Source organism: Cydia fagiglandana, chromosome 7 (assembly GCF_963556715.1).
Source record: "Cydia fagiglandana chromosome 7, ilCydFagi1.1, whole genome shotgun sequence".
NCBI classification, from domain to species: domain Eukaryota; kingdom Metazoa; phylum Arthropoda; class Insecta; order Lepidoptera; family Tortricidae; genus Cydia; species Cydia fagiglandana.
The window spans coordinates 9,382,150-9,396,164 of NC_085938.1; the positions used below are offsets into that span (position 1 = coordinate 9,382,150).

Here is a 14,015-nt window from a genome sequence, read left to right on the forward strand (position 1 = left end):
AGTCACTGTGATTTCATGGGTTGCAATATGGTGTATACATATTTATTCTTTCTCTGAGTTCTATGACAGTAGGTGTAGCCCTATCGCTTGCGCGCCCGCTAACTCGCCACCAGGAGATAATAAACAGGTCTCAATGAAGATATCCGATGTGGAGGACGGAACACATAATATAAAAATTTTACCTTCCAATAAAATTATTATTATGTTTCCTATCCACATCGGATATCTGAGTAATGCCTTCCTGGCAGGCTACTAGGCTACTTTTATGCCGACGGTACTTCTCCTCAACAATGACATGGCGGTGGCGAGTAGCGGGAAGCGAGCAACGGTTCGCAGGAAGTGGAAGCGGAACTACGTCACGGCGTGGGGCGGAGCGACTACATAGACGCTAGCGGCATCATTGGTCAACGATCGCGTTACTCTCTCAATGAAGATATCCGATGTGGATAGGAAACATAATAATAATTTTATTGGAAGGTAAAATTTTTATATTTGTTTTACAAGGGGGCAACGTTGTTGTTTAACCGCTCGTGCTAATATTGATACCCAATCAAGCGAAAGATTTCAAAATTGAACCACGAGCGTAGTGAGTGATTCGAAAAATGGAATCTTGAGCGTTGTAAGGGTTTCAAAGAACAAGGGTTAAACAAAATTTGCCGCCGAGTGAAACACAGAATTTTTCACCACACCAACCTGAAGCAAATATTAAATGTAAAATATCAAACAAAATCAAACCAAATCAAATCCAAATGAATGTTATGTGCAGGTTGAAGTTATTTATTAAAAACAACAAGTAAGTACCTATAAAATTACTTAAAGTGAGTTATAGCATGAAAATTGTCGTGAAAATAAATATTTTGCCTCTTCCTAAGTAGTACAATTTCTCTCATAAATAGTGTTTTAATATTATGACCAAAAATAAGAGCGCTATTTTATTAGAATAATTTCATTTATAATAGTTATTTCTCGGACCCAATTTTGGACCCGGGTATATCCTTAAACTACGTTCAAAAGAGAGGTATCGGCACTGTAAATGTCATCTCGCTTTGTGTGGTAGGGCACAGCACAGCGGATGTCATTCCAGATCTATCCGAGCAGAGCCCAACTGGGGAAGTACGTACTTACCTCCACCTTACAGAAAACACCGGTCAAATAACACTATGCCCCACTCAAATCGTTGCAAGTGCATTAAAATTAAAGTGCATAAAATTATGTCTGTATGATGAATTATGTCTGGATGAAAGTATTTTATTCGTCATCATAAAATCTAGCAAAGTAAGCATACCTACGTAGTCGTAGATACTCGTACTCGATCATTTTGTAAGATAAACGACGGTCCGCAAGATAAACGAAAGTCCAACTACCCGCGCTGCGGTCAATTAATAATTTTTTCACCATCTTTTTGCAGTAGGATATTACTCAACGTGTATATGTTTAGAATCTGCATGAATTACGCTTTGTTATAGTATTTTTTATATGATATTTTTGACTACTATACAAAAGTTATTAGCTCTCAAAACAAATATCTCCATCCTAAATTTTCATCTTTTTACGTTTTTCTTGTAAAATTACTATGAAGCTGAAAAAAACAAATATCAGCAATGAATTCTACGTCTCTGGTTTATACGAAAATGATACCAAACTTGCCCTAGTACCAGGACCAGAACAGATTTTTTTGAATGATGACGGGTGGCGGCCATCTTTGTACCCCCCCTCCCCTTATTGCCTCCCAGGCTTGAAATGCTTAGAATTACTCAAAGATCATATGTGATGAAGCTCATAGCTTAATAAAATTTTTTTGGGTCAACTTCATAACTGACTCCGCTAACTCCAGGTCTAACTGGTTAATCCCGAGTAAGTGGGATGGTGCGAGTTGCCCTAAGAGGTCTTGTTAAGACGCGGTCAAATGTTGTCAGTCCTTATTTTTTAGGTTCGGACACTTAGTCAAATTTGAACGGAAGAGAAAAAAAAACGAAGAATAATTTTAAAAGAAGCTTATTACTGGTGGTAGGTTTCCAAACTTTGACCGGAGAGCCACGTCCATGGTCCAGGGCCGTTGAATCACTTGGGGGCCGATTTTTGAATTTCGACCGCTCGATTTCGTGTATTTCGTTCAATAATATCTCCACTACTAGGCATTTAAATTCTACTAATAGAATTGGAATCAAGTGGTCAATACCACTCGATTCCAAATTTCGATCGCTCGTATTTCAAAAATGAGCTTTTCGCCGTTTTCCACCTATTTTCGACTGACGAAATCGAGCGATCGAAATTCAAAAATCGGTCTCCTGCTTCCTTTTCTCGGGCCGAATTATACCTATGGCCTTTAGCTCTAGCGCTTCGCACAAAAGAGTCATGAACCGAATCTTGCATGTGCAGATGTGCATAATTATTTTCCATCTTATTTTGACGGAAACGTACGAACGTGTCTTGCTGAAATAGCCAGTATCATATATCATATATCAGAATAGTCCAGTCTCGGTACAAAAAGTACCGAGGTTAGCTGAAGTACCATATCAAATACGAAAGTTTTACGAGAAAATACGATGGAAAACAATTATGCACTACATCCGTAGGTCGTGGTGTGGAGACGCTCAGTTCGATGGTATTACCTCTTCGGCGAGCATGAAGAGATAGTTGATGACGTGTTCGGGCTTGCCGGCGAACTTCTTCCTCAGCACCGGGTCCTGTGTGGCGATGCCCACGGGGCACGTGTTGAGGTGGCATTTACGCATCATAGTGCAGCCTGCAAGAAAAAAAAACTTTAATTCCTAAATATCTTTGAGAAAGAAACCAAATCATAATAAGCAATGAGCTCTGACGTTTGTTCTACGTAAACGGTAGGCTATAAAAAATAAAACACCGACCAAGTGCGAGTCGGACTCGTGCTAGAAGGGTCCCGTACCATTAGGCAAAAAACGGCAAAAAAATCACGTTTGCTGTATGGGAGCCCCACTTAAATATTTATTTTATTTTGTTTTTAGTATTTGTCGTTATAGCAGCAACAGAAATACATCATCTGTGAAAATTTAAACTGTCTAGCTATCACGGTTTTTGAGTTACAGCCTGGTGACGGACAGACAGACGGACGGATGGCGGAGTCTTAGTAATAGGGTCCCGTTTTTACCCTTTAACCCTAAAATAGAAGCCTGCGTCAAAATCATGTTCTATGAAGCTTGTGTAGTGTTTTCATCAGATTTTTCAGTCGCAGCCGTGCAGCCCTCGTCAACTCGTCATGCTATATATTTTGTTTCTTTTTGCGTCATCGAAAATAAAACATACCTACAATGCCTACTTTATATAACGATACCACAGAATAAATAATAGTACTAGGTGCAGAAGACTCACTCTCTAACAAAAAGCGTCTGTTCGATCAGGACAGATATGGCCACTAGGTGGCGACAGCGCCATGCGCGGCTTATAGCAAACCCCAAAATTGGGGTGGAACGGATGTACTTTTAGCTACCTGTAGCAAAGCGACGAAATCGCGGAGTGAGCCACGCCTGGCAATACTAACCAAGTGCAATAAGCGGGGCGGTACTGAACCCGAACTCGTCAGCGCCGAGCAGAGCGGCCACCATCACGTCGAACCCGGTGCGGATCTGCCCGTCCGCCTGCACCACCACACTGTAAATACTAACCAAGTGCAATAAGCGGGGCGGTACTGAACCCGAACTCGTCAGCGCCGAGCAGAGCGGCCACCATCACGTCGAACCCGGTCCGGATCTGCCCGTCCGCCTGCACCACCACACTGTAAATACTAACCAAGTGCAATAAGCGGGGCGGTACTGAACCCGAACTCGTCGGCGCCGAGCAGAGCGGCCACCATCACGTCGAACCCGGTGCGGATCTGCCCGTCCGCCTGCACCACCACACTGTAAATACTAACCCAGTGCAATAAGCGGGGCGGTACTGAACCCGAACTCGTCAGCGCCGAGCAGAGCGGCCACCATCACGTCGAACCCGGTGCGGATCTGCCCGTCCGCCTGCACCACCACACTGTAAATACTAACCAAGTGCAATAAGCGGGGCGGTACTGAACCCGAACTCGTCGGCGCCGAGCAGAGCGGCCACCATCACGTCGAACCCGGTGCGGATCTGCCCGTCCGCCTGCACCACCACACTGTAAATACTAACCAAGTGCAATAAGCGGGGCGGTACTGAACCCGAACTCGTCAGCGCCGAGCAGAGCGGCCACCATCACGTCGAACCCGGTGCGGATCTGCCCGTCCGCCTGCACCACCACACTGTAAATACTAACCTAGTGCAATAAGCGGGGCGGTACTGAACCCGAACTCGTCAGCGCCGAGCAGAGCGGCCACCATCACGTCGAACCCGGTCTGGATCTGCCCGTCCGCCTGCACCACCACACTGTAAATACTAACCAAGTGCAATAAGCGGGGCGGTACTGAACCCGAACTCGTCAGCGCCGAGCAGAGCGGCCACCATCACGTCGAACCCGGTCTGGATCTGCCCGTCCGCCTGCACCATCACACTGTAAATACTAACCAAGTGCAATAAGCGGGGCGGTACTGAACCCGAACTCGTCAGCGCCGAGCAGAGCGGCCACCATCACGTCGAACCCGGTGCGGATCTGCCCGTCCGCCTGCACCACCACACTGTAAATACTAACCTAGTGCAATAAGCGGGGCGGTACTGAACCCGAACTCGTCAGCGCCGAGCAGAGCGGCCACCATCACGTCGAACCCGGTCTGGACCTGCCCGTCCGCCTGCACCACCACACTGTAAATACTAACCAAGTGCAATAAGCGGGGCGGTACTGAACCCGAACTCGTCAGCGCCGAGCAGAGCGGCCACCATCACGTCGAACCCGGTCTGGATCTGCCCGTCCGCCTGCACCACCACACTGTAAATACTAACCTAGTGCAATAAGCGGGGCGGTACTGAACCCGAACTCGTCAGCGCCGAGCAGAGCGGCCACCATCACGTCGAACCCGGTGCGGATCTGCCCGTCCGCCTGCACCACCACACTGTAAATACTAACCTAGTGCAATAAGCGGGGCGGTACTGAACCCGAACTCGTCAGCGCCGAGCAGAGCGGCCACCATCACGTCGAACCCGGTGCGGATCTGCCCGTCCGCCTGCACCACCACACTGTAAATCATTACAATACATACACCTAGTATTAAATATTATAGGACATTTTTTTTTACACGAATTAACTAAGCCCCACGGTAAGCTCATGAAGGCTTGTGTTGTGGGTACTTAATAAAAAAATAAAAAAGCCTTTTATTTCTTGCTTGCATTTGAAGATTACAGTTTTTTCATCTTAACCTAAGTATTACTATTTCCTAATATTTTATTATGTTTTTTTTTTATTCCTTATTTATATTCTACCTTCTATATAATAATTAATAATCTAACTCTAATTAATAGTCGGGTTATTTGTTGCCCAATAAACCATGCTAAATTTTTGGTGAGGAACAAGCAAAAAGTGAGACTGTGACAAGGACAAGCAATAATACCGCTTTCTCTGCTACTCCTACTGAAATTTCCATAAGTGCATCTCGTTCGGTCGTTTGGCCCCTCCCCCCGTGTCATCTCTATGTTATTGTACCTCTATGTTCCAATATAATATTTTATTATCATCAGTATAATAAAATTAATGAAATAAATATAATGAACCGTTGTATGCCATTACTTTTAGTGGCAAAGAAATATTTGTTTAGTTCTAAAATAATCCGAGAGATGTCGCTGTTACGTGAGCGAGAATTTGTACATCGCGGTGTTAAGATTTTTCTCAGAATCATGGGGTGGGCCGACCAAAGATTTTGATGGTACTCTGGTTTCCCTTCAAAACAAATAAATCTTTCGCCTTTTACTAAAGATTTCCGTGGAGGGGAACACTCAAATGAGTCTTTAAATATTTTTTGATGCCCTGCGCAAGCGGGGCTTATAAATTACAAAACTAAAATTGGATCAGATATGAACTTCTGAAATGTGCCATAATAAAAGTTTTATACATATGGTACATTTACTTAACCTGTCAAAATGTATTAAGTTGTACTAGGTGTCGCTAGTATTTACTAATTATACACGGTGTAACATGAGGAAACCGAATAATCTTAACCACGCATTTCTGAGGTCAAAAGAAGTAAAAAATGTAATATGAGTATAGGTAAACTTCGCAAAAAAAAATTGTTTTTGTTTTGTTTTTTAAATTTTTTGAATGTATGTGTACATAAAAAATAAATGTTATTGGTAAACTTGTCACTTAAAATTGATTTTTACATTTTTTTTTCGTAGAACCTACTTTTGCAAAGTGTCACTTGTCACTTTTTGACATCTATCAATAAGGATATTTAGACTACGTCCCATAGCAGCAACATCACCATCAATAAGGCCTTTTACAGTATGTAATAATAAACTCTTGTTTTTTTTTTCAATTAATAATATCTCTGAAACTAGGCGAATATCAAAAAAAGTTTATAGGACATTTTTGTCTCTAAATATGATCAGGAATACGCTGTTAAAATTATTCGGTCTACTCATGTTACACCGTGTATAAGGAAATTTTACCCCAAAAGTCTATGAAGAAAGCTCAGAAAGTGTCTTTAAAAACTAAGATACGCCCAACCATAACTTACCGCGAACGTAGGTCGTTTAGCACCAGGACTTGGTGAGTTTCAGCGACACCCAGCTCCCAAGGTAGACCGGCGCTCTTGATTCCGGTCCAGGAGCTGGCGCCAGTGCCACCGTCATGGCCGGAAATCACGATGTGCTCCGCTTTGCCCTGCATACAAATAACCACTTTTATAATATTACATAGACATGTGTCGTTCACGAGTGAGTGATTTAAATGAACTATATCTTTTGATTTAACTCGCTCAGTCGTTCATCTATCTCATTGTTTCTTGCGCGCTCTTTCCCACTCAAGATTCGAATGAGCCGGTCGAACGTGACGAGCGAGGAGCGAGTGAGACGATGCGAATAGGTTTCTGAGAAGTTCGGAAGAATTAATGAATGAGTGATGTATATCACCGCGACCGAAAGATATGAATAAATCTTTTCAACTCAGTGAAGCGTTTTGCGGATCTCTACACGGTAATAGCAGACAAGGGTACGGAGCGCATGATGCTATTGGGTTACGATAAATGCAGTTGCTCGTGTAAAAAATCAAGTTTGTTCATGTTTCTCGGCTCAAGTAATGGAAGTGGCTCAACATAGATGTCAGCTTGGTGACATCGCGCTTACGGCTGGGCAGACGCCCAGGAAGGAACCATGCGGGTTGCACGCTATCTTCAAGATGACGGCGACGTACAAGCGTGGTTGAGAGCCAATGCAAGCGCGGTTACTGCGAGAGGCCGACGCACTGCTTGTGCCAAGGCAACGCGGTGCTGATTCGATACTGATAAATTATCGTGTTTCATACAAATAATACGTTGAACGGCTCGAGTTGAGGCGGTGCGGATCCGCCGCTGAACTGTTATGTGTTCGAACCTTCATGGAGTATTCTGCTTGTATGCAATATCAATTAATTTGCCAAAATCTTTGTCATATTCATATTTGTCATTGTAAGCTCACCTTGGCGACTCCAGATGCGACCACGCCCACGCCGACTTCTGACACGAGCTTGACGGAGATCCTGGCTCTCGGGTTGGCGCACTTGAGGTCGTAGATGAGCTCGGCCAGGTCCTCGATGGAGTAGATGTCGTGGTGCGGCGGCGGCGAGATCAGACCCACGCCCGCTACCGAGCAACGGGTCTTGGCGATGTCCTCTGTCACTTTGTAACCTGAAAAAAGCAGTAGAATGGTGTGATATAGATCAATTAATTAGTTATAGAATAGAATAGAATAGAAATAGAATAGAAATGGTTTATTTGGTGTTGAAATACATGCTTAACCTATAATACATCTTATTCTAGTACAAGACACCATAATGGATGCCAGTCAGCATATGCCGATGACTAATGTCCTTAGCCATGGCGCTGGTTTTCAGGGCTAGTTATGAGAAGCTCAGTTTTGGGATCAGTGTTCAAAGGAATCTAAAAATGTATTTCACTTTCAGGAGATTGAATATATAAAATGATGTGGAACAGTAAGTAAAAATTTAATAAAGCACAAAATGGTAACTAATTGGATGTAGCATTTTGAGTGTCACAAAAAGAGAATACCACTAGCGCCATCTAGTGTATTCTTAGAACTAACGGAACACTCCGACTCCGAAGTCCTCATTATTTGATTATTATATTTCTTACTATAAACCGAGACGGATAGAGATCGAGGGGGGAGGCATTTGCTCAGCAGTGGGACACCATATAAGTTATTAATATTAATATAGGTAATATTTCTATTTAGAAAGACGTCCCGAGCTATAAGTAACAGTAATACTAATAATTATGACAGTTTTCACATGCCTAAAACCAGATTTCCACATTGAGTAGTGTTAACTGCGAGTTTAGATTATTGCTACTACAAATAGCGCGAACAGTATAGTCGTACGGTTTTAAAATGTCGGAATCCACTTGAGAGATTATCTGCCGATGAATGGGATTGTTTTCTTTGTTAAACCAACTGAAAACCATCCGACTATACAGCGTCTAGAATGTTGGGCACGCGACATAACATGAAGACTGTCGGTCACCTATAAGTGACCCTACCTTTATAGGTGACCCTACCCTTTTCAATGATGATAAGTAAAGGCCACTTGCACCATTTACTAACCCGGGGTTAAGCGGTTAAACCTGGAGTTACCATGGTTACCAGTACAATTTGACACCGGGTTAACGTTTTAACCGGTTAATCCCGGGTTAGTGGGATGGTGCAAGTGGCCCTAATGAAGTAACCATCATTCATCATTTCAGCCTATATACGTCCCACTGCTGAGCACAGGCCTCCTCTCATGTGCGAGAGGGCTTGGGCTATAGTCCCCACGCTAGCCCAATGCGGATTGGGGACTTCACATACACTTTTGAATTTCTTCGCAGATGTATGCAGATGTTTTCCTTCGGTGAAGGCTAGTGGTAAATATCAAATGATATTTCGTACATAAGTTCCGAAAAACTCATTGGTACGAGCCAGGATTTGAACCCGCGACCTACGGATTGAAAGTCAGACGTCATATCCACTCGGCCACCACTGCTTTTTATGAAGTAATGATAAAGTGATATGCATACCGGGCAACTCGCCGCCCTCGCCGGGCTTGGCGCCCTGCGCCATCTTGATCTGCAGGTCGTCGGCGTGCGCCAGGTACGACGCCGTCACGCCGAAGCGGCCCGACGCCACCTGCTTGATGGCTGACCGCTTGTTGAACTCGGGGTCCTGACAAACAATGGTATTGAAGTACTTTAGAGACCTTGTGATTAGGCCCAAGACATCATTTGCGTTCGCAAACTTCTGCAACGAACTTCTAACGAAACCTTATTTAAGGGTCACTGAGAAGGTATATTTAAACAAATAATTGAACTATCATAATATACAAGATGTTTTACAACGGCTAGGTATACTCTGGAAAATGATTAAAGTGAATATGTCAACTTTTATCGAGACAAAAATAATATCTGCCCCATAGTTAACATGGTAGTGGAATGGTTTATCAGCCGAATTGTAAGACATATATGCCCTTTTTTGCGATGTCGCATTTGGTCCCATAACAAACGTTCGTCAGTATAACCTCGCAAAGTTCAATACATAAAACATAAAAAATAGTTTATTCAAGTAGATATATTACAATGCGCTTATGAATGTCAAATAAAGCTACACCGGGCCCAACCCTACACCTCTGCCTCGAGAAGATTTAAATCCCTCTCAATTGGAGGAGGGTATCCCAATATGGGACCGGCAACAAAGTCGGCGGGCAAAATAAGTGCATGTGTGATGCAAATAAGTGCAAAAGTGCATGGGCGATAAGTGTTATCGTGTTTCACCTGGTTGAGGTATCGGTCGGCGTTCTCGCCGCCCTCGCCGGTGTTGGACTTGCCGCCGATGCGGTTCATGGCGATGGCGAGCGTCGTGTGCGCCTCCAGCGATATGGAACCGAACGACATCGCACCTGGAAACATGGCATAATTACTTAGGGCCACATGCACCATAACAGGCGTGGCTCACTCCGCGATTTCGTCACTTTGCTACAGGTAGCTAAAAGTACATCCGTTCCACACCAATTTTGGTGGCTAGCCATAAGCCGCGCGTGGCGCTGTCGCCACCTAGTGGCCATACCTGTCCTGATCGTAACAGACGCGTTTTGTTAGAGAGTGAGTCTTCTGTACCTAGTACTATTATTTATTTTGTGACCATACACTAACCCGGGGTTAACTGATTAAACCTGGAGTTACCATGGTTACCAGTACAATTTGACTCCGGTTTATCGGTTTAACCGGTTTACTGTAACCGTCCGTTACCGTTTACGGTTCAATTTGTAATGATTAATGGTCAATTGCAATTAACGTTCGGCCAACACTGCTAAATAATACGGCTAAATATCGATGTCGTACGCATAAGCGCCACTTGCGCCATCCCACTAATGCTCTAGTTTCCTAGGATACCGGTGCCGTCACATAGCGGCCGTCTCCATACAAATATTACGACATCCATATTTAGCCGTATTATTTAGTATGGAGACGGCCGCTATATGACGGCACCGCTATCCTAGGAAAACCGATCTTAATGCTCTGGTTTCCTAGGACAGCGGTGCCGTAATATAGTGGCCGTCTCCATACAAACAGTACGACATCCATATTTAGCCGTATTGTTTAGTATAGACACGGCCGCCACCGGCAGCCGGCACCGCTATCCTAGGAAAACCGATCTTTAGATAATTAAACTGCTACATATTTTGCTTGTGGATGGTATCTAAACGATGAGTGTTACCGGTGGCGAATCGCTTGACGATCTCCGAGGCGGGCTCCACCTCGGCCAGCGGGATGGGCTCATCCAGCTTCACCAGCTCCAGCTGCCCGCGCAGAGTGCACGCGCGGACCGACTCCAGCGTGCTCTCCCTGAAACATGTTCAAACATGAATCTAGTATTAAACTGGATCGGGCATGAGTGGTTCACTGACAGAACGGGATAGTCTTATGTATCTTTCAGTAAGAGTACCGGACAAGTGCGAGTCGGACTCGCCCACCGAGGGTCCCGTACTTTTTTTAATATTTGCGGCAACAGAAATACATCATCTGTGAAAATTTTAACTCTCTAGCTATTACGGTTCATGAGTCACAGCCTGGTGACAGACAGACGGACAGCAGAGTCTTAGTAATAGGATTCCGTTTTTACCCTTTTGGTACGGAACCCTAAAAAACGAAGATCGTCTCTCATCTTCCCACAAGTTTGGACATAGAAATAGGACAGGTGGAATACCACCCTTAAGGAGGTAAGCCGCTGAACTGATCATCCACTTATAACGTCAATTGACCGTATACATTTTTTTTTTATCTAGTCGGTAATGAATGTGGTAGGTGTGGGTGTGTAGTAGTGTCGCTAACCTGAACTTGTCGTAGGCGGAGGAGCTCTTGTTGGCGACGGCCTCCTGCAGGTTGGCGACGGACATGGGGTCGTTGATGTGCTTCTCGCCGCCCGCCCGCCAGTGGTAGTGCCCGGGGTTCCTGAAAATACGATCGTTTCATTCTAAAATACGCAGGCGAAACAAAAATAACCGGCCAAGTGCGAGTCGGAGTCGCGCACGAAGGGTTCCATACCATTACGCATAAAACGACAAAAAAAATCACGTTTGTTGTATTTGAGCCCCACTTATATTTATTTAATTTTGTTTTTAGTATTTGTTGTTATAGTGGCAACAGAAATGCATCATCTGTGAAAATTTCAACTGTCTAGCTATCACGGTTCTCGAGTTACAGCCTGATGACAGACAGACGGACAGCGAAGCTTAGTAATAGAGTCCCGTTTTTACGGTACCCGGTTCTTAGGGTACGGAACCCTAAAAACTATGAAGATAAGTTTATTAAAAATGAATGTTTTACGTTTTATATTTTTTATATTTAATACTAAAACTCAGATGGACGGCGAGAAAACACGCTTGTGAGTTAAACATTGCCTTGCCAAATACTGAGCCTCACCCAACATTCAACTCAACCGATCGATCAAATACCGCAATGTAACGAAATTCACAATGAAAATAAGTAAACTTACCGCAAAACGAGAGCATCTTTACAAGCACCATAAGCTAATTCATGTCTCTCGAATATTTCCTTCGACAAAATTTCGAAGTTTACACCACCTGTAAATAATTGTATATATAATTAATTAAGACCATGTGTAAATATAATCATCATTCGCTTGCCCTTATCCCATTCATTTGGGGTCGGCGCAGCATGTCTCTTTCCTCCATACCTCTCTCTCGCCCGTCATCTCATCATTCACTTGCGTTCGTTTCATATCATCTCTCACAGAGTCCATCCGCCTTTCCTGAGACCTAAGAGTTGGCTGGTCTTAAAACTTACCAATCCTTGACTGGGTGCCCCTGAATCATTTATCAATGACATCTTCATTCAAGACTGCAGCGTACTGGGGGCCGATTTTTGAAATTCGACCACTCGATTTCGTGTATTTCGTTAAATGATATCTCCACTACTAGGCGTTTAAATTCTACTAATAAAATTGAAATCGAGTGGTCAGTACCACTAGATTCCAAATTTCGATCGCTCGTATTTCAAAAATTAGTATTTCGCCGTTTTCCACCGATTTTCGAGTGACGAAATCGAGCGGTCGAATTTCAAAAATCGGCCCCCTGATGCCCATTTTCGGGTGGTATTCCACCTATCCAATTTCTTTGTCCAATCTGTATTGCAGTGAGACGCACTGACATTGGACTAAGAAATTGGACAGATGGAATAACACCTTTAGCCATGAATAGCCAGGCCGGTCTCAATGGCGGATTGAAACGCCTTAAAGTTATGGCTGGCCATAACCTTTTGACCGCCACAGTCGGCTGTGGCAGTCATCATAAGGACGCCAACGACGGCCACAGCCAACAGCTTCGCGAATAGGGACTTACCCGGAACTCCGTAAAGTTTGCTTAAATAAACGCGATCGCCTGGCGTCCGGGGCGCACGCCATATTCCTTCGCCGTCAGACGTTAAAAAGGTTAAAACACTTACCAATCCTAGACTGGGTGCCTCTAAAGCATTTATCAATGACATCTTCATTCAAGCCAACGGCTTCGAAGATCTGCGCACTCTTGTACGACTGCAGCGTACTGATGCCCATCTTCGCCATGACCTTGGCTAAGCCTGTTTCGATGGCACACTGGTAGGCCTTGTAGATGCTCTCGTCGGTGATAGAGGGGTCGATTATGTGGTCGTTGCGGAGCGCGAAGGCTAGTTCGAAGGCCAGGTACGGGCAGATAGCGTCGGCGCCGTAGCCTGAATACAAAGGACTATGCGTCAAAATTGTCCCAAAACCAACAGAGTTGAGAGCTAGGTCATTAGATAGGTATTTCTTTGTACTTATTTCGTTCTATGGGCACCAAGCGGAATTCCATTGCCTAACTGAGATATTGGTATTTTAGTCAAAATGTCGTCACCCTTATTGCCTAGGCAATAGAGTCCGAGTAAGTAAATTAAATGCTGCAGGGTAGATTTTCGCGCACCGCCGGGCGAGCGCGACGAATGATTTGCCGCGCTCGCCCGGCGGTGGACTCTATTGCCTAGGCAATAAGAGTGACGACATTTTTGCTAAAATACCAAAATCTCAGTTCTGCAATGGAATTCCGCTTGGTGCCCATAGAACAAAATGAAGTAAAATAAGTATTACAATACTTTGGTCGGATTCTTCAAATACATTTTATGGGAAAAAAAAATTAAATACCCCTAGTGTAATAATCATCATCATCATCATCCCATCCCAGTGTAAACTAGTAGCATAAAAAGAGTGAAACAATTTACTTACCCAACAAAACACACATGTGGTGTACTTCCTTTGCTTCAGCAGTCTCCACAATAATGCCCACTTTCATGCGCATACGAGTCTCGATCAAGTGGTGATGAACAGCGCCTATAAACAAAAACATATTATTAAATAATAAATATATCTCGATA

General features: G+C 44.0%; 1 protein-coding gene and 1 non-coding gene across 2 annotated transcripts in view; one reads left to right on the forward strand and one right to left on the reverse strand.

The window, feature by feature from the left end:
• LOC134665860 (uncharacterized) overlaps positions 1-14,015 on the reverse strand; it is an 89,499-nt gene that overhangs the window by 28,495 nt on the left and 46,989 nt on the right. Inside the window, exons 16-26 of the mRNA XM_063522893.1 lie at positions 13,867-13,971; positions 13,077-13,340; positions 12,109-12,196; positions 11,445-11,564; positions 10,831-10,958; positions 9,888-10,012; positions 9,138-9,282; positions 7,546-7,754; positions 6,609-6,754; positions 5,006-5,115; positions 2,613-2,746 (exon numbers count right to left, since the gene is read on the reverse strand). Coding sequence (XP_063378963.1) covers positions 2,613-2,746; positions 5,006-5,115; positions 6,609-6,754; positions 7,546-7,754; positions 9,138-9,282; positions 9,888-10,012; positions 10,831-10,958; positions 11,445-11,564; positions 12,109-12,196; positions 13,077-13,340; positions 13,867-13,971 — 1,574 coding nt within the window. The remainder of the gene's footprint in view (positions 1-2,612; positions 2,747-5,005; positions 5,116-6,608; positions 6,755-7,545; positions 7,755-9,137; positions 9,283-9,887; positions 10,013-10,830; positions 10,959-11,444; positions 11,565-12,108; positions 12,197-13,076; positions 13,341-13,866; positions 13,972-14,015) is intronic.
• Positions 5,799-5,915, forward strand: LOC134666382 (U5 spliceosomal RNA). Its single transcript, XR_010098499.1, has one exon. It is a non-coding gene; the product is annotated as a U5 spliceosomal RNA (small nuclear RNA).